At 41.1% G+C, this 25,723-nt stretch overlaps 1 protein-coding gene across 1 annotated transcript in view; it reads right to left on the bottom strand.

Annotated features, from left to right (window-relative positions):
- The window catches only part of MTUS2 (microtubule associated scaffold protein 2), a 161,999-nt gene that overhangs the window by 53,668 nt on the left and 82,608 nt on the right, over positions 1–25,723 (bottom strand). The window contains exon 4 of the mRNA XM_066340362.1: positions 6,494–6,655. Within this exon, the coding sequence (XP_066196459.1) occupies positions 6,494–6,655 (162 nt within the window). The remainder of the gene's footprint in view (positions 1–6,493; positions 6,656–25,723) is intronic.

Below are 25,723 nucleotides of genomic sequence, written 5' to 3'. Positions count from 1 at the left end.
CTTTTGTCCATCTCCATTTTCTCTGCTGTTCATAAGTACAACACTTTGAGGCTATGATTCAAATTTGTGATTAATACTTTTATAGTGAAGTGACTGAAGATAAAAATTGCCCATGCCTGCCCCCTATTACACTGTGCTTTACTACAGAGTAGGACATAAAATAAGTTTATGGTGCCTTTTCATTACTAAGGATCAACCTGAGATGGCAGCTGTGAGACAAAAACAGGGCTTGTTTTATAAGACATAGTTTATATAGTAACAGAGTCAAGCATCACTTTTTCACAGTAATAAGGCTCTGGCTTTTCTAGGGCTTTCAAAATAAAAATATCATGCACAAATGGGCCATATACTGAGCTCCTCCATAAATTTTGCTATGCCAGATGCCAAACACAAGCAACAGTAGAGATATGTGTGTGCTTTCTTTATGCTCTCCTTAGGAATGTAAATAATTAACTACTTTTGGTTTTGAGACATTTTCAGTGAGGAACACCTGGGGAATTCATTCAGTCCCTTGACCTTAAGCACAAAATAAGAATCGATTCCCCAGTTAGAGCTTGGTTGGAAGAAAACAGCAAAGAAGCCCAGAATTTTGCAGAGGGCAAGGGAGGGTCTGTGGAGATCAGTGGGAACTATGCATGGGTGCTGCCTGGCAGGCACAGCTGCATGGGGGACAATGGCTCCAGAAAGTGGAAGGCCAGCAGAAAGAAGGTGCAAACATATATCTGGGCAAGGAAAAATAAGTAGGACTAATAACAAGGAAGATGAGGGTTCTTGTTCAGGTTACAAGACTAGGAGAAGCTCCTAAGGTCTGGTGGGGCAGTGGTGCAGCAAGCGGGTAAGGAGGAAGGGTTGTGCTGCCAGGGAAGAGCCAGCACCCAGCAGAGCCTCGCTGGGAAGGGGACAGGGACAGGGACACAGGGAGGTAGCAATTATTCAACTTCTCCTTCGTAAGTGGAAGGGCCCTGGTGGCCTCTCTGTGGCCCTCCTTAGAGGAAAGGGATTTAGAAAGCACACAGCAGGCAAAAGGAAGGATGGTCTGCGGGAACAAACTGTTATCATTTTGCTAAGCTCATCACCCACAGGGAAATTTTAGGGGAAGAGCCATCCCTGGCATTAGACCTCATATAAGAGCTTGAAGCTGAATGCTTTTCTAAAAATGGGGCTTGTTCTTGTCTTTTGAAACAACAGCTGTTAGTTGGTTCAAAGAGAAACATTCAGAAAACATGTTGATTTCCCGCAGGGAAAATAAATCTTTAGATTACAAGTGTTTGGGCTCAGGATTTGTCATTTCACAGAAATGTAGAATTTCAGGTTTAAAAAATCTGAGGGAGAGCACTGTTGTAGTAGTTAGCATAATGTGCAGTAGCACAGGGTATGGTGCAGCAGGAGGTTATAAAGTTTGATCTTTTCTAGCTTGATGTGCACTAAAAGTAATTCAAAGACTAAAATGCACAAAGAAGTCTGGTGCTCCAGGGCAACTCAGGAAAAAAAAGACAAACATTTTTCAGTTGTTATTATAGGCCTGAACACATGTAAAACCTCAAATCATATTCTGTCATGTATATTTTGCAATGTCAAAAGGTGTTACATGTGCAATCATAAAATAATAAAAAATACATGAAATTAAAAAGGAAATTAAGCACCATGAGTGTATATTTCTTGAACTTGCATACTTTTTAAATTTTCTTCCAAATTAGTCTTTTATAATGTATATTAAATCTGATCTGGAACAAAATTTACTTTAATTCTTAATGTTATTGCCCACAGAGTAGAAATAGGGAATTCCAATTAGCTCTTTGGAATTCCAATTAGCCTGCACATTAGCCTTATTCCTACTGTCTGCATGATCAGGACTCTTAGCACTGATTATCCCAGCAAAAAACTCCTGGCATCTCAGGAACTACCTTTAACTTCCAGGATCCCTGGAACAGTTTCCAAGGCTTTGCCAACTCCTACCACTGACAGAGGTCATGCAATGAGAAGTTTTGTTTCTGGTAGCCAGTAATCAAAGCCAAAAAGTACTAATCTTTATGTGAAGCGACCTTCCATTTAAGGTTAGGAATCTCTCAACATTTTCCCTCTTTTAAAAGCTACACTTGTGTAAAGAAATGAATATTTCAGGCCATAAGAGAACAACGAGCATAAATATTTGTTTGTCTTTCCTACTAGTGTGCATACATTTTCTTTTGAAAAAGGCCTCTAAACACACACTTCTGTAAAGGTGTTTACATTTCTTAATCAACATACACAGCCTTCTCCAAATGAAACAGAAGGAGCAAATGCAAAATAATTAGAAACACAAGGCAAGACATTCCAGAAATCACTTGGAAAAATAGCAGACAAACAAAACCACTTCTCCATTCCCCCAGCAGTGCTGAATGCTAACCTAGGAACCAGAGCAAAAGACACCTTATCCAAGACACCTTCTCACACACTGCAGAATTAGCACTTGTATTTGTGTGTACCTTTTTGAGTCTTCAAAAGCCAGTATACTGGGATAGGCTTCAGTTTGCTTTCATACTTCAGACTGAAAGCACACTAACAAATTGTACATTGAGTATTTATTCCAAAACAAATCCTAACACACTGTAGACATCATTAACAATTCAATGAGATTGACTGCATTCAGATGGATTCCAGCTGTTCTCAGGAGTATTTAGCAAGTTAACTAATGCAGTCTGCAAGTTTAAAAAAAAAAAACAAAAAAAACCAAGGAAATATCTTCAGTCACTCACAGACACAGGGAGCCCTTTTGAGCTTTCTTCTGCCTTTCCCCCTGATACCCACGACTAGTCATGTCCTTGGTGAGTAATGACACGTCTCTGCATGCATTGTTTGAGACAAAATGAGCAAAGCTGGAAATATGATGGATTCTGTAAGAATGAGAGCAGTCTAATTCCCTCTAGAGGCTCTCTACTTCCTGTGATCTATGAGACACAGGAAGACTGAATAGATAAGTAGATGTGGAAGAAAGACTATGTATTTCTTGAAGTAGAAACTGCTAATGCTTGTGCTTTTCCCTTTGTGTTTGTTTCAAATTTAAAATCAATTTGATAAAAAAAAGGATGATTATTTCATCGTTTTACCTGAAAATGGCTGCCTTGTTCTTGTATTAAAAAAACAAAAGTCTCTTTAGCTGGTGTTTAAAAAAATAATGGAAAAAACAAACCTGATTAAACAAATCATTCTTTGGAGTGAACAGAAAATCTCAGGGTAATTCAGAACATCCAACATTAGTTGAAGAGTTAAAACAACTACTCATCTTTCTGCCATTTTGCCTGGATCCTATGGCATTTTATTGTCTCCTCATCACACAGTTGTGCTGTGGCATGTTTTATAGTGGTTCCCAGAAGAAAGGTAGGAAAACTTGCAGATGAACTCCCACTTGCACCTGCAAGGTAGTGCTGCATATCCCTGTGTTCAGCACGGGAACAATGTGAATATAACCCACTGCACACGGCTATTCAGCTTTGAAGGGAAAGTGTCTGCAAGGGGGAACAAAGCAATAGCAGACTCTTATCCCTTCATCCCTGCAGAAGTGCTGGGGCTCACTCTTCCCCCCTCAGGTGACCTCAGCTCATCCCTCTTCCTCCTGCTGACATTGTGCTGTCTGGATTTTGCAGAATCTGATCAAAAAAAGCACATTTTACACTCTAAGATTGCTGGTGAGAGCTGAGATAACACTGGCCTCCTATTTTTCATCTTGACTGATTGCATTTAACAGCCTGTCCTGTTATATATGATTTACTGGTACTTGTAGAAGCACAGGAATTGACCAGGTGAATTTATTGAACAGAGCTTTTGATTGTCTTTAATTTAGGGGGCCAAGTAGGAACAAGCTGCTCAAATAAATTCCTTATTGACACTGTCATTGCACTCAAATTAGGATATTTCTTATGGATGACAACAGTCAGTAAATAATAACCAAATAGAAATAGGAATCCCATAACACACACACCCCTCAAAATCTGTAACAGGACATAGAAAATATAAAGTCCCACAGGTCTCTGATTTCATAGACTGTTGGGTGGCAGATCCAGCCTGGTGGACAGAACTAAGTCTCTGCCTTACTAACTTTGCCTTCGGCAGATATCCCCCCTTTTAAAGGGATATTTAAGCCAGAAAATCCATAAAAGTATGGTTCAAGTATTATATATTTTAAACAATCTTTCATCCGTGGAAAGAGGAAGTTTATATGAATTTCAGAGCTAGATTATAGTTGCAAAGTTCCTGATGGGGAGCGTCTTTCACCTACTGTTAAACAAAATATGAAGCAATATAGAAATGGTAAGTTTTGGTAAGGTTATCACTGTACTTCCCAAAGTAGCTAATATATATAAGTGAAATTAAAAGAGCTCTCTTTTTCTAGTCAAGTACTTGCTTTCTTTTCCCTTTTTTATAAGTTGACAGACATGTAAATATAAAAAGGGCTGTGCAATACACTGAAATCTAATTGAGTGCACTCTTCACAGACCAGTCGAGAGAGAGACCATCAGTTCATGTCTGCAAAACACTTTGCATGACAATGATCTTTCACTTCTATTGTCCCATGCCAGAATTCTGTTTTGATCATCTGAAGAACAGCATCATTTGCTGCACAGCAGAATCTAAAGAAGTCTGTTTTCATTATTTAAATATTTTTTTATTCCCTGCAGTCTCATTTATTTCTCAAGCCCTTTTAGTGAAATATCAAGAATATAATCTCTCCTGAGCAGTTGTGTCTTTTTTTAAAGTGAAAATTTACAGTTCATGTGGTCTTCTCAAATAACATCTCATACATGAAAGCTTTCATGTGATGTTTGATGGCTATTTTTGATTCATTAATATAGGTAGATATTTTCAGTTGTGAATTAATTTACTATTCATACATAGATAACATTATGTATGTCTCTGAAATACAAATGCAATTTTTATTGCAGTCTGATATTGCAGTCTGATATTGCAGTCTTTCAGAAATATTATTTATATTTAAATTACAGCCATTCTCTTTGTGAAATGCTTCCCTTTTTCCTTTCATAAAATATGCTGTATGCAATACACATAGTGCCTGTGCTCCTCAGCTTTAACTGTGGAGTGCTCTAAGCACTTCAGTTTAGTAACTGCAGTGTTTTGCACAGGAGGTTGGTCAGATGCTAAATATATATGCAATATCAACCTTATAGAAATCATTGTCCAAAGGATACCCAAAAAGAAAAGTTTACATGCTGTAGGTGTCTCTATCCCATTGGGATCTACACCCGGTGTTCATATGCTATTGCAAGACAGCCAAGATTAGGGCTGCTAAAAAACACTGTCGTCATAATTCCTTTGATTTATTTCAACCTTAGTTCCTATCAAAATTTTGAGGAACCATGACACTGCTTTAATTTAAAAAAAAAGAAAAAAGTGAATTGGCCACAGATACATGCTGCTAGCTTGGCTCATAAAAAATTAAACCAGAACATAGGACTAACATAGTTTCTTTTGTTTCTGTCTGTTATCTATAATAACAACTTCCTAAACTTGTCAGCTGCCCCTGTTCAGGAACTGTGTCTGACAGTTTGCATAACACAGGCAGGTAACCTTACTTCCATCTTTAGTTTCCTTCCAGAATAAAATAGGCAAGTTTATGACATGGCAATTACTGAGTTATCTCTTCATCCTTATCTTGACCCATGAGCCTTTTATTGTATTTATCTCCCTCTGTCCTGTTGGTTTGGTGGGTACCTGATGTCCAGCCAAGGTCAAACCACTACAACAGGTTCATCTGTCTTGAAACCAGGTGACAAGAACTAGCAATTCATAGTGTCTTTGTCTCATATTTTGCACTGATTTTCCCTTCCCAGCTCCATTTGCAATGTGTTACCAAACCCAATGGAACTTACCTAGAGATGAAACTCAGTTGAGTAAGTAATTTTAGCCAGCCTGGATAAAATCATTTATTTTGGAATCTAAACTGTTAGATCTAGTCTGAACTTGATGGAACTGGTCATTTGAGACATAACTGAATAGAGCAGAAGGAGAGTTTAGGCAAGAAACAATTTGGAAACACGACTAGAGTTTTTTGTTTTTGTTTTTTTTTTCTCTTTGTTTGCTTGCCTCCTTCTGCCTCTCTGAGTGAAAAAAACCCAAAGATTACTTAAACCTAGAAGCCAATATTCTCATCACTGCAAACACACCTAGCAATGAGTTACGTGCTCAGTTGAATGCTTTGGTCTCTAAAGCTATGCAATGTTTTGAAGAAGCTGCTTGTTGAGAACCAACAATATATACACAAAATCTCTGGCATGTGTAGTTAGGGACAGTAAATGCCTTCCATTCTACACATAACTCACAAAATGAGATGATAGCTGTGTTGTTGACTGTGTTTGAAAGAGTCTGCAGTGCACAGAGTTCAAATCAGCACACCAGCAATAGGCCAAATGAAAATTAATTAAAAGCAGGCAGTAAAAGAGCCTCACAGCAAGCATTTCTTGGCTTGATGCAGGTGGTGTTTCAAGTTTGGAGCACTTACCAGCAGGGGCTGTGGCAGTTTTTGGTGCTGGCAGTAAGCTCCTGCGTGGAGTCGCTGTGCTGCTCGATGCCTGAGTCGTGCTTTTGCTGCTCCCCTTGGGAACATCCTTAGGAGGTGCAGGTGCCCTAGGGGTGGTTTGCTCTTCATTTCCACAGCTGGAACCTGCAGGAGACCAGAATTGCACTAATTATAAGTCCATTAAAAATGTATGTGAACTGTGGCATACAGACCAAACTTCTATCAGCAGTTATAGTCTACAGTGACACGTTCTCATTGCAGCTTGGGCTGAGTTACACAGACTTTCTCCAGTATAAACCCTGAGGTAGAAATAAAGAGCTCCCAACAACTTCAGTACTGAGTCTTTTCAGCTGTTATAGTCTGATTCCAACAGGAAATTAAGAACCTCCTCTTCTATAAAGGTACGTGTCTACAATGCTCGTAAAGAAACCAAGGAATTCCTAAACATCTGGGTGGAAAAGCAGTTTATGGTTTTGTAGCTGCTAAAGGAGCCACACCATGCATTCACTCTGTCACTTGGAAGCTGCTGGTGTTTGAAATAAAGGGGAATAGCAGGGCTCAGTGGTGCAAAGTTTCAAATTCCCCTGCGCAGGTGGAGATTTCCCACAAAGAGTCCCTCAGATCACACTCAGACATTTCAATTATAAGATTAAAAAAAAACAAAGAAAAAATTCTGCCTTAACTCTCACATCCACTTCAGTCATGTTCTCATAACAAATATTAGGCTGCCAAGTTTTCCACCTTATATTGACCTCTTTCAAACTTTTTAATGGGTTTGGTTTCCTCCTGCTTTTACCATTTAAAGAATAATGACAGCCTAGATTCCTTGTAGACATAAGGAAAATAATATTTTCTTAACATTTGAGAAAGGAGTGTTGTTTTTACCTATCTGTCTATGAGGCCTAAGAGGAGCAAAAGATTACAGCAGATCTGGAGTTGAACATTTGCAGAAGAATGAACATTTTGTTTGAAAAAACGAATGGAGATAATACAAGAAATACAAAGGATGTCAGAAAAGGCCTACAATTTTTATTTCAATTGTTTTACAAAGATACAATATAATATTGGTTAGGTACTGCCTGCAGGAAAATGACAGCATTATCTTAATTATTGGCATGTCCAAGTCTCCAGTATTTTTAAGACATAGGCTTCTTGAAAGTGTGCAAGTAAAGAAGAGATTTCATTTTTGTCTTTTTTACTGAAAATCTACTAGAAAAAAAAAAAAAAAAAAAAAAAAAAAGCAGGTTGGAAAAGGAAATCCTCTTTCTGATAAAGGAAGATTATAACTTTTGACTCTGTGAAAACAGCTTTAAGTTTTGCTATGTCTTTGAGGCTGCTTGCATATGAGTCTTAATTTAAAATGTGTATCTGCATTACAAATGGACTTCTACAAATATATTTGACCTTTCCTAAGCCACAGTAAAACCTCAAAACTATGCAGTGTACTCTGCACAGGAACAGAAAGACCTGAAACATTTGTCATCTTTACACAGCTCTGCACAGAACAAATCCCTCAGCACATCAGGTTGGTGTTGAATATCCAAACTACATAGATTTTTCACCTGTGTAACAAACATTTAAGTTTATGTGCTGAATTAACTGCGACAAAACACTGCTGACCTCCATAAAGTCACAACAGCAGAAAATCTGACCCAACCTAGCCCCGTGTCCTCGGCAGCTGTGCACGAGGGCATCTCTTCTGCCAGGTGCCAGGGGAATGCTGCAGCTTGGTGCTGTCCACTCAGGCTGTCTGCACCACACTCCTGAAGCTATTCCTGAAGTGCTCTCATATCTATATATATGTGCTTATCCAGTCGGTTTGGTAACACCACTTGCAGATTTTTTTTCTTTCTTCAGCTATTTTTTTATAAGTTGCCACTGCAGAAGCACTAACCTTGAAGAGCAAATTACTCTTATTATTTGCAGAGAAATGGAGTTCAAGTGTTCTTTAATGGTTCTTTAAGTGTTCTTATTCTCAATTTCAACACTCATTCACTGCCCTCCAGTGAGGAGTGAGGGAAGGAGTGTGAGGCTGAGAGGGAGCAGGTGTTCCCTACAGAGCCTGGAGAAGAAGGGGGAAGCAGGTATTTCCCTGCAGCTGGTGGAGAGGACTGCGGTGGAGCAGACACTCACACTGCAGTGTGTGGAGAACCCCACACTGGCACAGGTGGACATAGGCCAAAGGAAGCTGGATCCATGGAGAGCCCTCAGGAGAGCAGAGCCCTGGAAGAAGCTGTGGGCCTGGACATGAGAACCACACTGGAGCAGGTTTACCCTGAGGGACAGCAGCCCTGGGTAAAGACCCATGCAGGAGCAGGAAGAAGTGTGAGATGGAAGAAATGGCAGAGAGGGACTGTAATGGACCGACTGCAACCCCCGTTCTCCTCCCACTGTGCTGCTCAGTGGGGATATGGGATGGAAGAGGTAGAGGAATTGGGAAAAGAGAAGTGAAACTGAGACTGGAAAAAAGTGGTGGGGGAAAGCTATTTCAGTTTTTTGTTTTGTCTTTTTTTCACACCTTTCAACTCTATTTATTTGTTAATATATTAAATAATTTTTCCAAGTATTTTTTTTTTTTTGCCTGTGACAGCAGTTGGTAAGGATCTCCATGTCTTTATCTCTACCTGTGGTCTTATTAATTTTATTTTCTTTCCTGTCCTGTACAGGAGGTGAGATAGTGAGACAGCAGCAGGGTGAGTACCTGGCAGCCTGCCCACAACAGCAGTATCAATACACCCAGGATTTGCTGAGATAAGGTCAACGTTTAACTTAAGAGACATTATCTCTCTGCTTTTCACTTATAGATGGAGATTGGAAAGAGACAGCGGGATACAGCAACACATGCATCTATAATATGCCCCCAAAAAGCAAATGTTTGCTGCTTCCATGGATATCACTAGGGCAGCATCTAGTTCCCCAGGAGCAGAGGTGGGGGAGTTTCACCTTGCTGCACATAGTGCTGGATTTCAGAGTTCAGATAGCATTCAAAGAAGAAATTAAATTAAAGACCTAGGAGAATGCTTATTTCTCATGATCTGGGAGGAAAATAAAGGCTTTCATTTACTTCAAGGAATCAAATTCTAGGAAAATCAGAAAGATTATTCATCAGATGGTCCATCTGTTAGTCCCTCATGAAATAATGCCTCCCACTATTATCTGCAGCAGGTGAATAAGTAGCATCTGCCTTTCCATGACACCACCTCTTATTTTTCAGTAAAAGCCTGTACATAAACACCAGATGTGCAGTGGGTGAGCAGTTTCCAGGTGACCACATCCTTTCTTGTATTGTACCTCTTCCCTCCTACTCCTCTACTTTGGCATTCTGTCTAAACCAGGGGAGACTCTGCCTGCCTTTGAAGCACCTGGCGAGTTGTCTGGGGGCTGCTACATAAAAGGCTCTGAATTTTTTCCGATTCTGTGCTCTCTGAGGAGCAGCACTGCTGACTTTGCAGTGCAGTGTTCTGCTGGGGCTAAAGGCCTTCAGCCTCACTTTTATCATCTCTTCAGTATGAGCCCCAAGGAATCCCACTCATCTGCTTCTGAAAATAAAAAAATACAGAAAAGAAGAACATTCCTTTGAAGACTTGCAGTTACTTTGGAAAGTCCCAGCTGCAGCCACTCTTCCCCTACCATTGTTTGCCAGTAGACATAAGAAAATTATGGCTGAGAACATATTGTAGGCTGCATGTTCAAAGAGAACCATGACCAGAATCCCACTGGCTCCTAGATGTCTTTGAACCACTCTCTCTCAGTATCTGTCACCACTCTTTTTACCATCTGGCTGTAGCTCATTTCAGGGGCTCCTCACCCTCAGAAAAGTAAGACTCTCTTGTATGTGTCACTAGGAGTTTGTGCCTCTTGTAGGTGCTCCTTTTTCTGAAATTATTTACAAATATTTATAAAAAAGGATAGAAGTATCACATGATAATATATATAACTGTAAAACTATCAGGAACATGAACGGGAAGAATTTTGCATGTGATGAGAAGTTAATTAAGCCATGTTGTGTGGCAGGTCTTGATCTGTGAGGAGACAGTGATAGGAAGGGCTGTGTTCTGGAACCCTACAGCTACAGAGTTCCCTGTCTGCAATCATGGGCAATAAAATCTCCTTTCGTTGGAGAATTTGCATCCTCTCTAGAAAAGCAGCTTGTTTGACAATGCCTATGGGTCTGTGTATTGCTGACAAACTGCAGAAGAGTGTTACAGCCTGAGTGCAGCTGCCTCTGCAGCTCCCTGTCCTGTGGGCTGCTATGAGCAGCTTGCAAGAATCATAGGCATGGAGTGAGTTTCCAGCTCTTCACAGCAGGTCAAGCATTCCCTGTGCTGGCAGGAGGCTTGGAGCTGATAGCTCCTGCCACAGCTGCAATCTCACTCCCAACACTGGGAACATGCTGGCATTGTACATGCTCACTGAAGGACAGGTATTTACCCAGGGTCACAGGAAGGCCTTTCCAGCATAAAGATCCTCGGACACTACTGATGCCAAGTTAATGACGATGAAGTTATGCCTATTTGTTGCATCAGTGATGCCGCTTAGCAATTCTAAATCACTTCCCAGTCACAGAACTGAAGAAGATTTAAAACAGGATTTAAGTCACTGTCCAAATTCACACAACAAGGAAACAGCAGAGACAGAGAAGTGAGCAGAAAAACCTGATGATGAATGAGGCTGGAACTACTTTTTCCACCTGCTAAACACTGGGACGTATTATTCCTCTGGGTTTTACTAGGCTGCACTTTTGTGCCCCAGTTTTCAAGCAAAAGTACAAGCACAAAGTGAAATTTAAAGTCACTGCCATGGGGAATGATCAGATGAGAAAAATACCTGAACTGCTGGAAATAATCAGGTGATGTTTAAAACCAAAACCTGCAAGACGCACTTTTCACTACCTTGGGACATTTTGCCCATTCTTCAGTTAATGCCCATTCTTTATTCCTGACTGTTACTTGTGAAGTGGTAAGGAAATTTTATAAAATGATTATCAGATATACAACCTCGCAAACGAGATTTTTATTTCACTACTTTAAGGGTTGCTGTTTTGAAGTCCAGCATATATTTCAGTATGAGGTTTCACAGTGTAATTTTCAAGAGACATAATTGAACAATTGAGCTCCATAGCTCAAGCTGAAACAAACCTATGGACCAAGAGGAACGGTGTGATCATTAGCCCTGAGGGCTAACCAATGTTATTAAGATGTTTTGATAGTACATAAGATTACTAGCTGGCTTTATTTATTTATTAGTAGCTGGTTTTATTTGCTTTGCAGAGACAGTGCCTGGTATTTACTAACAGGCTAAATATGCAAGAGATCAGGTACCAGCTCATGACAGGTTTCTTTTCCATCCAGAAAAGAAGATGCTTAAGAATTGATGTCCACAGAATGATTAAGCCTAACTTACTGAGCTCAAAGCTTTTCTTCCCATTGTTTTCTCTCTCTCTCTTTTTTTTTTTTTTTTTTTTTTTCCCCGGCTTAAAGTTGTTTGAGCAATAATTCCCTGTGGAGTATTTATTCTGTGCCTGATCATGTGCCTTTATAAAAGCTGACTTTTCAGAAGTCTTTACATTCAGAAATGAAACTTGCATTTTGAATTCATGTTAATTCAGGTTAATAACTCCCACCAAAATAAGGAGCCCAATTTGCAGTGCCTGTTAGCACAGCTTTAGATAGCTTTGGGGCTCTGCATTGGCATTGATTACCTCTGAGGCAGCCCTCTCACTGATAGGGAGGGAGTTTTGTGCCATCATTGATGATTAATGACAACTGTGATCAGCCATGGCTTTTGTACATTAACACACCTGTAGAAGTTTGCTGCATGTCCATTCTTCTCGTGCCCTCCAGTCCCAGAGCCAAGCATCTTTCTCCTGTGTCACCTGCTGCCTGATGGTCTGGGGCCTCTGGGCCAACAGCAGAAAGTTGTTGGGCACTTGAAGGGTGGGAACCCTGCAAGGTTGACCACCACCAGAAGAGCTGCAAAAGCAGCTCTGTGCAGATGCACTGGTAGGCTCTTCCTTCACCTCCAGCTGCCCTGACTGCTTCTGCAGTCAAAGGCTGTATCCTGCACTTGCAGTTGATCCAGGCAAGCAAAAGACAGAGGTGATGTTTCTGGCAGGGCAGAAAGAAGCCTCTTCAGGCCGTGCTTTCCTAACTCAGGTGGGAGTTGAGCTGCCAGGACAGCAGTGCTAACCCTACTTCCAGCAGGATGCCCTTGCACACATGGTCTTCATTCAAGGCTTGGTCTATCAGACTGTATTTACACTGCTAAACAAAAGCTGGCCAAATACTGTAGGCTGTCTTATCCTGACACCACCCAGGGTGATCATAGCAGCTTTTCCTGAGAGGGTTAGAGCAGACAAAACCATAGCCACAGCATGAAGAACAGGGTGAGGGATCAGGAAACTGGGCTTAGCCTGGCTTCCAGGCTTTCCCTTTCTCACTAGCACAGCTGGAATTGCAGCCAAGAAGCATCCACTGAGCCGGGCCATGTGTGCTCCATGTCACTGGCAAAGGAGGTCATTCAACTTAGTCTCCCTTACATCAAAGTGGGCTTAAGGAAAGCGGACATGTTTTGCCTCTGCCAAATTTAATTGAAGCTCCTTCCTTTACATGATTTACTGGTTTGGATGACACTGAGTTTTTGAAACCTAGATTAATTTTTGTGGCACAAACCCACCTTCAGTGTCCTTCATACATAATAGATAGCAGAAATACAGCTTTCTGCTGATACACTTCTTTATATCAATGCTAACTAATTAATTTCACATCACCAAATAAAAAATATATTTTAGGATCTAGTTATATGCATTTCTTACTTGAGTGGAGCCATGGGCTGCTCCCTCCTGAAGTGTTACAAGCCTCATTGGCCAAGGTGAAAATTTCACCACAAAGTAAAATCTCTGTATGTGTTACTGGGAATTGCAGACAACTCACTGACTGTGCCAGACTTTGGAATCACATAACCCATTTTATTTGGGTTTTGGTGAGATGTTACATCTCTGTCAGGAAAGATGAGCATTTTAGTATGTAATAAAGTCTGTATATTGGTGATGGCTTTTCCTGCCACTGGCAAACTCTACAGCTGCTTGGGTAGCTGAGAGCTTCTGCATGGCTGGCTAATTAAAACCCCATAGGACATGGAGTGAAGACAGCATAGTGTTTTGCTGATCAAATGTGATATTTTTCAGAAGGGATAATATAAGATTTTTGGAATCCTGCCAAAGATACCTGGGCTGCAGAGACATTTTAAAATGGGCCTCAGACATGACTGTGTATCTACCTTCTGAAAGAGGAATCTCCTGGCACTACTTGTTTCTGAGCTATCAAAGGTCATTCATGACCAAATCTTCCCTGCAAAGCTTCCTCATTCAGTGCATGGCTCTGATCACAGTGACAAGAAACATCCCACGTCAGGAATACTCCACTGAAGTGTCTCTTGTGGTACTTGGAGGAGCTGACGCAGTAGAATTATATACTGGGGAAATGTTTGCTTCTCTAACTGAGAAGAGAGAAACACACCTGCTGTAATCTTCTCCTAGACATATGGATTAAGATTTCTAACAAATCAGATCAGAGTAACCTGGTCTTACTCTGTAATTACTGAAGCCTTTCAATTAACTGTATCAAGGGCTGGTTCTTAAAACCTGAGATACACTTGAAAGCAAGAACCTACTTACAATATTTTGGAAGCTCTTCTTGCTGACGCAGGTTAAGAACATATTACATATCAGTAAAACATTTAAATTCCTCTAAGGTTTATTTTGGAAGAATAAATAAGTAGCTCTATCCAAACAACAGTTTTTTGGGGATCCTGTGTTCAGTACATTTACTGAAATGAATTGTTCTTGAAGGCTGAATTTGTTAGAAAAATGGTATTTGATCCCAGTGAGGGCAACTGAGGTGTTTGTCTTCAGTGCAACAAAATTTTGACTTAGGCTGAATGTTTTAGGCAAAAGACTACACTCTATACCAAGAAAAAGCATGTGAAGGAAAACAGAAGCACAGATTTACTTCAAGTGCTGCCTGACACAGTCACATTGTGTCTTAGAGAGGAGATGCATCAATACAGGTCCAAGGGCCACTTCTCCCTCTTGTTGCCCAGCAGGGTGGTCCTCTACACCACAAAATTCCCAGGCACTGTAGACCTCTCAAAGTAACACCAAGCATTGATGGCATTTTTTGCCGAAGATATGTGTACGATCCAATGCCTTCAGCTGCCAGAATGACCCCTGGGATCACCAGAGGCTGGCCAAAAGTTAAAACAACCAGAAAGAAAATACTTATAACATCCATTTTCTACTACCACTAAAGCACTAATGGCATGTATCAGCCTACTTAGAGGGAATTTTCCTGCACAGGAAGATTTTGATGTTCCTGGGTAGTCCTTCAGTCTCAGCACCCACACTTCTAGAAGCACCAGTTTTGTAGCATGACTTGTGCTCATGACCATCTGCTTTCATGGCACTGAGCCTGCTTCTGAACTGGCATACCAATTCCAACAGGGCACAGGCACCCATGAAAGACAGGATTAGATGTGACATCTGCTCTGCAAGAGGTTTCTCCTGATGGCAAGAAGTGCCAAATTAGAGCCACATGCTTTATTATAAGGAATGACATCTGTTGGCCCTCACAGCATTTTGTCATCAATAAATGCATCTTCCCTGGAATCACTGCTTTTAATTTGCTTGAACACTAGCTTGGAGTATTTTGACACTTAAAGGTATCTATAATCCTTGGGAGAAGTGCTAATCACATTCCAATAGTGATAACGAATTTCCACCAGCTTTAGCAATCCATGCTGGCTGCCACAGCTCAGCAGACTAGGAGAGGTTAAGCAATGCCCTAACAATTGCCAGTGCTTAAGGCATGGTAGAATTCAATCCTGCTCCTTCCCTGCCAAACCCACAACAACGTGTGTGCTATGGTTTACGTGGAATTATGCTAGATCAAAGAGCTGGTAAATGTGTCTGACTCCTTACGTGGCATAATGATGTCTTTAGAGCATGTGACACAGGCTAAGGAGGGGAGATGTCATACTGAAACCTCAAGGATGGAAGAGCCTTAGAAAGTCCCCAGTTAGTCACTAATTAATTGCATTTTATGAGCTCAGGCACAGATCCTCAAAGCTGCTTAGGAACTTAACTCCTATTTCATTTCACATTCAAATTTAACTCACTGTGCTTATTCTTAATCACCATCTCAGCCCTGAAGGAGTTTCAAACCCACAGATGTCTCCATTTCAGAGTATGAAGGATGCAAACAGCTGAGCAGAACCTCCCATGAATGCTGAACAGTGCTTTGGTTGGAGGAGAAGGGAGGTGATAGGCACCAAAGCTGTGCTTTGGAAACAGGCAGGGAGGTTTCTGAGCTGTTCAGAGCAGCCATTTGCTGTGCTCACATCATGTTCATCCTCTTGGACAATGTGCTGTTCAAGAAAAAAACATGAGAATCTGCTTTTCCCAGTTAATTTTTGCAAATTCCTGTGTAAGTAATGTGCAACATGTACAGTACTGCTCTGGGCTGACTCCTGTCTAGATCTGTGCTTTGTGGCTATTTTGGATGTAAAACAGAAAAAAAAAATCTATAGAAATAAAAATTTGGAAAAAATTGTTTGTGTAGTCCAGAGTTTCAACAGTCAGGAAACATTTTTCAGTGGAAAGCTTTATTTTTACACATGCACTGGCTACATTGTATATTTTAAGACTCCAAAAATTAGCTAGACTTGTAGAATTCTGCTGATTAAACGACTTCCTCAAAAAAACATGTTAACCTGTTCAATCAAACTAAGGTGTTTTTTTCTAATAAATATTGTCAGCTATGAGGAGCCTGAGTATAAAACTGCAATTCAAAACCACCAGGAGAGAGAAACAGAAGCAAAAGAAGCTTCTATTATAAATGGCATTATCCATAGAGAATAAACATAATTTTTTAACAATGTGACCGTTAAAAATTTTTCTTATCTCATGTTTACTAAAACCAGTGCCTTTAGTAGACGATTTTGGGCAAAATTAAATTATTTTACAATGCACTAATCATACAACTAGCAATACTAAATGCTGTGACCTAGTGATCCAGCTAAATAAGTTTTGTTTTATCTATGATTATATTTCTATGAACTGAAGTAATCTAAACCAATTGACCATGATATTTTGTAGGGAACAGATGTTTAATTGCATTTTTTTTTCACAAAATGAAAGCTCTTTAAAGTATACAAAGTTAAAATTCAGTTGGAAACTGCAAAGGTTAAATAGAGGAGGTTGATTCTTAAAAAATGGCAGTGACTTTCTAGAACAAGTAATTTAACTTTTCTATTTGATAAAGTATCAAAACTATTGTTCATTTGATCCTTTTACAGTTTTTTTCCCCTTCAACTTGAATGTATCTGACTGGTAGTAGCAGAATCAAACTGAATAGCTTCTCTTCATTACAATAAATGCTACTGATTAGAAATAAAATGTAAGACTCTTTCACTGGAGCATGCACAATGGATTTCCACAGGCACAGCCAGAGCACCTACCAGAGAGAGTACTGTGGAATGTTCCCCAAGTTTTTCCAAAGGCAACTACACACAGAATCTGTGCAAGAAGCAGGAGGAACGGGAATTCTGTGACCACTCTGAGATTTATGATGTGATAGGAATTACAGAAACTTGGTGGGAAAATTCTCAGGACTAGGAAACCACAGTGGATGGCTACAAACCCTTTCAGAATGATAAAAAGGGAAGAAAAGGGAAGAAAATGAAATGGAGTTACATTTCCTGTAAAAGAGAAAGTGAGCCATGGAATACTCCAAAATGTCCTGCTTTGGTCCCCTAGATCGAAAACAAAATGGAAAAAATGGAGAAGTTTCACAGGAGGTCCATGAAAATATGAAGGGCTCTAGAACCTGCCCTAGAGGAGAGACTGAAGGAGTTAGCTCTTATCTGCTTTAGAAGAGAAGGCTCAGGGGGGACCCAATCACAATATTCCAGTACTTGAAGGGCTCCTGCAGAGAGGACAGAGGCTCTCACTTCACAAGGAGCCACATGGAGACAAAAAGAAGGTACAAGCTGCACTGGGAGAGGTTTCATCTAATCATAAGAAGAAATTTTTTTACAGTAAGAACAATCAGTCACTAGAACAACCTTCTCAGGGGCGTGGTAGAGTTCCCATGACTAAAGTTTTTGAAGATGTGACTGGAGCGGTGCTAGGTAATCTCATCTAGGCTCCCTTTTCCACTATTCCACTACTTCTGCTATTCAGCATGTTGGACCAGATTATCTACAGATTTTCTTCCAACATGGGCTATTCTGTGATTTTATGAAAAGGGAATAATCAACAAAGACCCCCAAATTCCAGTGCCAGGATATAGTAAGGACTATACACCACTATTTGATCAGACAGTTTAAATATAAATTATCGTATTTTAATACCATTTATGCTCTAGATAGGTATTCCTTGCTGACTTTGTAAATGTGAAAGATACCAGTCGGATTACTCAGAAAATCTACTCTTCAGAGTGCAAACACAGCCTGGGCAGCCAGGCATGAAATTCCCTGTCTGACTGCAGCACCCCAGTGGTCTTGCCACATGCTCTGGCCCCAGGGAGCTTTCTCTGACTGGCTTTTGTGGGCAGGTGCTATGTTTTCCCATGTCAGCACATTGCATCATACTACCATTGAAATTAAACAAGTTATAAAAAAGTAATTAATCTGTCCCTGGTGTTCTGCATCAGCAGGCAGGTCGCTGCCAGGTTGGATCCATGACTGCAACATCCATTTTGGCATAATATAATACTGTGTGGATTGCTCCTGGCCTGGCTGGGGCACCTGATGACACTGCTTTTTTGGACAAGATTGTGCCTCTAAATCCACTGCTTTTAAAAAGCAAGATCCTCGTGTTACAAAGAGAAATAATTACTTGTACCCTCGCTTTTTCTCTTTTTCTCAACAGAACCTTTGAAGATAAATTCACTTGCTCATCTCTGGGATGTGGAAATGGAACTGCAGGATTAATGAGAAATATCCTGTTAAGTTCACCTCCATATGAATTGTTCTGTATTTAAGACTTGTAAGGGACTACTTAAATAAAAGCTTACATAGCTACATAGAGCATAAGGGTTATTAAGTAAAGCACAATTGCAACATTTTTGCAACATTTTAAATCCACGTGTTTTTTTTTTTTCAAGACGCCTGGAATTATCAACAGGAACAAGAACAGATTTGTGTATGTGGGGAGTGGGTAGGGATGTGAACGAATGTAAATTATTTTGAAGAGGCCCAAAGTACAGTTAAGAATATGATCTACAGCATGTTATACCAACACAAATAATATCCTTCTGTATCTCAGGCACACTTAATTAACTCTGCATGTATAGTACAAGTGCAGAAATATTAAACCAAAGTGTTGTCTACTGGAAGATTGTAATTCAAGTGATTTCCATAGTACTTCAGATTTAGGAAACGGTCTCCAAAGCCCTGTACTCTGGAGGAGGAGTTGGATAGCTCTTAGACCTGCTAATGAATGGCAGAGGCCTCAGGAGAGTCTAAGTAGTAGATCTTCCTTTGAGTTGTTTTGCTGGTTCTGCAGAGTTTCCTTCTCCTCCACAGTGGCAGGGCTCTCACATGGCTCTTGGTGCTTCTCTTATATTCCTGAATTCTGAAGGCAAGTGGTTATGCAAAAATCTCTGCTGCTATTAGTTTAAAAGAATTACACTAATATGAATAAAAAAAAGAATTACACTATGCTCTTTTTTTTTTTTTTTTTAACCTCCTTCTTCAGAACTTGTATGTAGTCTGAGAGCATCTCCAAGATCTTCCTTTTAAAGAAATATCTTGGGTTTTTTTGAAATGGCATGAGCAGTGATATCATACCACACCACTGTGATAATGTGGATGTTAAAGATGCATTTGGTCTAAGGAGTGCTTAAAAAGGTCTTCCTTCTCTCAGTTAAACATGAACACATATCTCAGGACACTTGAGTCCTAGTCCCTGACATATAAATCTCTGGGTGGTGGTACAGCTTTAAAGCACTGATACTGAAGACAAAGAAGGAGGCTCTTAGAGTATACAGAACAGTTTTACTGTTCTGCAGAAAGGCAAATTTTGGTTAAAACTGCATGTATATTGTTTGCAAGCTCCTTAAGATCTGGGAAACAACACAATGCACCAAATCCATTTGTTTCTTTCCAAATTTTCAAAGTCCCATAGATGAAGGAGGGAGTAGAAGATACTGCTGAGGCTCTTTGCAGAAAGGATATTATTCTTTACTACATCAAAATTAGAAAACAGGACAAGAACTTATGAAGAACGGCTCGAGGGGAAACACTTGGGGGTCCTGGTGGATGAAAATTATTGTCTGAGAGCAAGAAGCACTACTAGCCCCACAAGACACACGTGGAAATAATATTTTATATTACAGACCATAAGTCTCCTAAGTGAAGCATAGCCATTAGGAATAAAGATCCACTCCACCAGAATCCCAACCTCAAAAACAGTCAGTGGCTTCTCAGTAGCTGGGAAAAATCAAACAGCTTTATCTTTTATGAGTGGTAACAAATTTTTCTTCTGGAAAAACTGTTAGGAGTTTGTTTTGGTTTTCTTGTTTATACGAAGAAAATACAATAGAAGGCCTAAAAAACAATAAGGACTTTTTCAGATTAATCAACACACCAGATATCGCTGGTTTCTCTGGAAGGATTGTGATTTTGTTCAAATCCATAATGAAATTTTAACTGCTACACCCCAGACAGGATTCTTATCCTCTTTGTATTCTCTAAAATGTAGGGAAAAAAGAGTTTAGAAAAGGCTTCCTGTGAATTTGGAAATGTAACACATTTTGCTGAAAACCCTCTAAACTAAATAAATTGGGGGTGGTGCTGATGCTTCCTCAATAGTATTTCACCTTCTTGCTCTTGTTAGCAGAATGCAAGGAGTTGCAACAAATAAAAAAACTCTTTGGGCTTTGGATGATCTGGAAGACCATCCTATTTAACAATGCCAGTATCATCACCAACTTCTGCCCATCTACTTATTTTTTTAACAATCTGCTCTGTGAATAGGAGGACTAATGTAATCTGGTCTTCTTTGAATTTCTGTTCTGTGTGCTTTATACATCTCTGCTGCACTGATAATGCCAGCAGCACACCCAAGTGCCAGTTGTTCCCAGAACAACACTCCCAGCTCCCCATCAGCTCCAACATGAGCCTGTGGATCCTCATTGTGTCTGCAGTTTCAGTCTTTCCCTCCTGAAAAGGCCTCACAAAAGACACAGAGAACCCTCATTGCCCTGCCAAGGCCTCTAGCTGCTATTCAGGCTCTGGTGTTGTGGCAGGTTTTATTCCAGAAGGCCAGAAAGGCTCTGCACCACTGAAACCACAAGATAGGAATTTTCATAATGGAAAGCACTAATTTGGATCCGTGGTCTTCAGCAAGCTGCTAATTCTATGAAACCTGTAGAATCTGGAGTGGCTCCTCCCCTCAGAGCAGTTAAAAATGCAGGAGAGACGGAGAATTAAAACAGGACTAATCCCACTGAATTACATAGATTTTGTTTACTTGGGAAATCATGAAAAAAACTAATTTGAGAGAGAACCCCCAAATATATGAGTCACCGTGACCACATTTAAAAGTGAAACATTACCTGGAGGAAGAAGGATGACTCTTGGGACTGAAGGGAAGGAGGGAAAGCCCTTCCTTATGTCTGTCAAAAGGACTGCACTGATACTGGAAAGGAAGCATGGATCTGTGCTTTCCAACTGGTAAGCTGTGGGAAGCCTCTCTAATGCTATACAGACACTCCAATTTAAGCAGGAATACAGTCCTAAATTAGAAGGCTGGACAATAAGTTCAGCTGTCATGCATTTTCTACTAAAAGAACTATTTTTAAGAAATACATTATTAACTTAAATGCTACATGATTCCTTCAAAAGCTATGACTCTGAGTGGATTAGTCAAGTGGGAGTGCTTTCAGGCTATGCTTAATACATGTCTTATTAATTTAAAGTTTTATGATTGCCTTCAATGTGATTATGACCCAAAGTCACCCTCCATTGTATCTGTCAAAGTTGTTGTAAGACTCTTTATGTGGTGGAACAATCACTTCTGAAAGCCTGACTGTTTTTCAGAAGGTAAATACAAGTCTCTCAGTCAGATTACTTGAGCCTCAAGGCCTGGACTCCCTAAGGGCTCCCTTCACAAACCTGGGAGCAGCCAGCATCCCACATTACACATAAACACACATTTGCATACAAAGGATTTGCACAGGGTTATGTTTTCCATTTGCTCTCCAGAAGCAGAAGAAAGAAAGTAGAAGAAAGCAGAGAAAGTCTAATGAGGCATGAGGAAGAGCTGCTGACAGGTTCTCTGTCCTGGGCCTTTCCCAAGTTCCAGGTGGGTGGAGAGCAGCTGGCTCCCTTGGTACTGGGAAATCACCACTGGGTTTGCACTGGAGCAATATCCCAGCTGCCTGCAGCCAGGATGGATGGCTGTAGGTGGACACCTACAGCACATGGGGTTCCTGGGCTGCACAGCACCTGTCACCTGGACCATAAGGCCCCTTGTCACCTGGCAAGGGTTACAGCCACAAGCTGGTTACTGTGGGGTGCAACATGGCCATGGCTTAGAAAAGCAGCAACACAAGCAGAGACTCACAGCCACTGTCCTTCCCACCACCCAGGCCAGGTAAGACAGTATGTCACCTATTAATTACATGAATAAGTACTGCCAGACTATATTTAATACAAACTCAGCCTCTGACAACTGCTAACCTTCAAGATGAAAGTTCTCTTTGTTTATTGCTTCCCTTTATGTAAACATATAGACTGCTTACACTTCAAGTGGTTTTGCAAATATAACAGTCTATATAAGCTCTTTTATGTACCTAGAATGGGCATCCCTAGCAGGGCTTGGAGATAATTCAGGTTGCCTCTAAACAATTCAGAGGCACAGCATGAAACAGAGATAGAAAAGAGCCACAATTACAGAGATATCTGATATCTAGCAACAACAGTGACAACAACAATTCTTTGAAAACTGTGTAGGTGTATCTATGTCATAGTTTTAAATAGGAGCACTCAAAGGTAGCAAACACCTCAGGAAGAAACAAAGCCGAACTGTGAGAGCTTTTGAGTTTATACAGCCCTCAGCACAATGAGGCTGAAACTAGTTGTGCTCCTTTTTCACCCCTGCAGTATGGGTGCAGAGCAACAATAGATTGGATTGAATCTCTTTAGAACATCAAGCCCTGGATTTGGAGAGGTCACTGGAGAACAAAACATCAGCCCCAGTGGAAGACAACACACCCAGTTAACCCAATTTTCTGTTTTCACGGGTGATCAGCAGCAGAGACTGAGAAAAAAAGAAAGAACAGAGAAACAGAGCAAAAGAGGGCAAAATTCCTCTCCTCTTGTGTCTTTTCCAGGCTCAAAAGTGTTTTTTGTGTGCAGAGCCACAGAGGGCTTTTGCTTCTGTCGGCTTTGCTTGTGCCCATGGAACCTTTTAGCACTCACCACAGCAGTACCACACTTAAGTCCCTCCCTCTTTTGCTCTGTACCCACATTTTTTGCATTTCTGAACATCTTGCTGTTTCAGTGTAAAATCAGCATGCCTCTGATGATGAGGCAAATGCAGCCAATTGTGTTAACATGGTTTGCTGAAAATGGAGGCAGGCTGGCACCTGCACAAGCTCCTCCAGGCAGCTCAGCTGCAGGAGGAGCGTGGTGCTGCTCTGCTTGCCACCCTGCCCACTGCTTCCAACCCCAGAGCTCGCCCTTCCCTGGCCCTGCTGCCCCCTCACCTTCCTGCCTCCCACCTTTCACCTGGGAATGTGTTGTCCTGACACTGAAGTCAGCACAAATGCCTCATTTTGGAGCAAGTGCTGGTGCCTATTCCTCAGAAAGTGAAAAGGAAAACAAATCATTGAGGAATATCCCAAATGGATAGCTAAATGGCATCTAGGCATTTCCTAAGATCTCTGCCAAAGTGTATGGTCAGTTCACACATCATGCAGAAGTATTTGATTTACACAGTCAGCCTCTACCTGCATTTTGATCCCCATGCACTCTTTCTTCTCTGAGAAAGATGCTTGGCTCCCAGAGAGTTGGAGCAAGTCCAATATAAAGACCAAGCCTTAATCACCAGGAAAGGCTTAAGACAGAGGGTGGGTGGTCTCCCCTGACTTTCTTCTATCCTTTCTCTTCAGGTCTCTTGGTGAGAAGGCATATGTGTGTTGTGGAGGGGTGCTGAGTGTGCGGGGTGAGTCATTTGCTTTCCTCACTGAGCCCTGTTGCATACAGACTTCAGCCATGGAGAAGAAAAACAGACCTTTGCATTGGAAATGGCCTGGGAACCAACCAGCCTAAGGAAAACCACACAAATCATCTGGATACACAGAGCCCAGTTGCAGAGAAATGTATTTCTTGAGAGACCGAGTTACTTTTTGACACACACACACACACACACACATCGCTGCTCGTCAGGAATTAACTCCGGGAGTTTTATCGTAAGCCTTTGCCTTGGGAAAAAAAAAAAAAAAAAAAAAAAAAAAAAAAAAAAAAAAAAAAAAAAGGGAAAAGTGTGTAACGGCGGTTTAATTCAGGCTCAGCCTCGTCTTCCTTTTGCATGCATTTTGCCGTCGGTTTTCCCTTTCCCAGGCACAGGGAGCGTTTGCGATGCAGCGCGGCGGCCGCGGGAGGGCAGCGCCGATCCTGCCGGCACAGCCCGAGCCCGCCGCGCATCCCCCGGGATCGCCGCTTCCCACGCACAAGGGAAGGATTGACATCTTAGTTTACCTGAGGGGGAGGAACAAACAAAGGGCTACTTGTTTTCCTGCTCGGTACTCAAATCCTGGCTTTACTACTGTTTTCTGCCTGCGTGTTTGTAATTTGGTCAAATTAATTATTCATATAGCCGGGAAAATATTTAGATGAAAATTCTTCAGTCTGCTTACACAAGATAATGGAATAAGAAAATAATAAACATGGAAAAAATGCTAGAGGATGAACTGTTTCGAGTGAAATTGAATTCAGCATTTGATGGAGTGGGAGTGTTCTACAAATATGTTAAAAACGGTTCTTTAGTTACAAGATACACTGTAAATTCATAATTTTGCAACGAGAACAGGAGTCATTCATTGAACTGATATCAGCTGTCAGATACAAACAATAAGGTTAAAAGAAAATGATTTCTCTGGAAATAAACCAAAACACATTAATCTGTTCAATCTCTCTTATTCAGCGATCCAGGAAATAATCAGCCTGACTGTGCTGGTTTTGGCCAGGGTGAAGTTAATTTTCTTCGGCTGTTTTTCAGATTTGTGCTGGAAATTGTGCTGTTATCAACACAGGGATGCTTCAGCTGTTGCTGAGCAGCACTTGCACAGCACCGGGGCTTTTTCTGCTTGCATTGCCCTGCCTGTGAATGGGCTGGGGGTGCACAAGGAGCTGGGAGGGGACACAGCCAGGACAGGTGACCACGATGGACCAAGGGGATATGCAAGACCACATGGCATCATACTCAGTGTATAAAGCCTTCAAAGGAGGAAGAGGGAGAGACTGGAGAGATTAGCTTCCCAAGTCACTGTTACGTGTGATGGGGCCCTGCTCTCCTGGGGATGGCTGAACACCTGCCTGCCTGTGGGAAAGCAGTGAATGGATTCCTTGGGTTTTTTTGCTTTGCTTTCATGTGTGGTTTTTTCTTTCTGTGTTAAACTGTTTTTATGTCAACCCATGTATTTTCTCACTTCTACCCTTCTGATTCTCTCCCCCACCCTGCTGGTGGGAGTGAGTGAGCAGCTGTGTGGGGCTCAGCTTCTGACTAGGGTTCAACCATGACATGGTTTCTCCTTTGCTCATTTACTCAGAGCTTCTTTGTATTCCAGCATGAAATGGTCCTGCAAGAACTGAGACCATGGCCCAGTGCAGCACACTGCAGTGAAGGAAAAAGCGTGTTGCCATGGGTCAGTGACCAGCTTTTATTTTTGAAAATCAATAGTGTCAAAAAGCTCCACGTTTCATTCTGCTGCTGCACAATCATCAAAGCCTTAGACTAGAAGAACAACATGTGTAGTGACACCATAAAACACAAATGTGACCTACAATGTAGCTTGTGGGAAGGGCAGCACTGCTGGAGGGAGGTTGCGATGAGGATGCTAGAATTGTCTTGCCCCATACATCTGTAACTTCCTCAGGGCTGCCCTTGTCCCTGCACAGGTTAGTTGCCAGGTGACATTTCCCTTC

This window comes from Sylvia atricapilla, chromosome 2, assembly GCF_009819655.1.
Source record: "Sylvia atricapilla isolate bSylAtr1 chromosome 2, bSylAtr1.pri, whole genome shotgun sequence".
Taxonomy (NCBI): domain Eukaryota; kingdom Metazoa; phylum Chordata; class Aves; order Passeriformes; family Sylviidae; genus Sylvia; species Sylvia atricapilla.
This window is presented reverse-complemented; position numbering and strand designations above follow the sequence as displayed.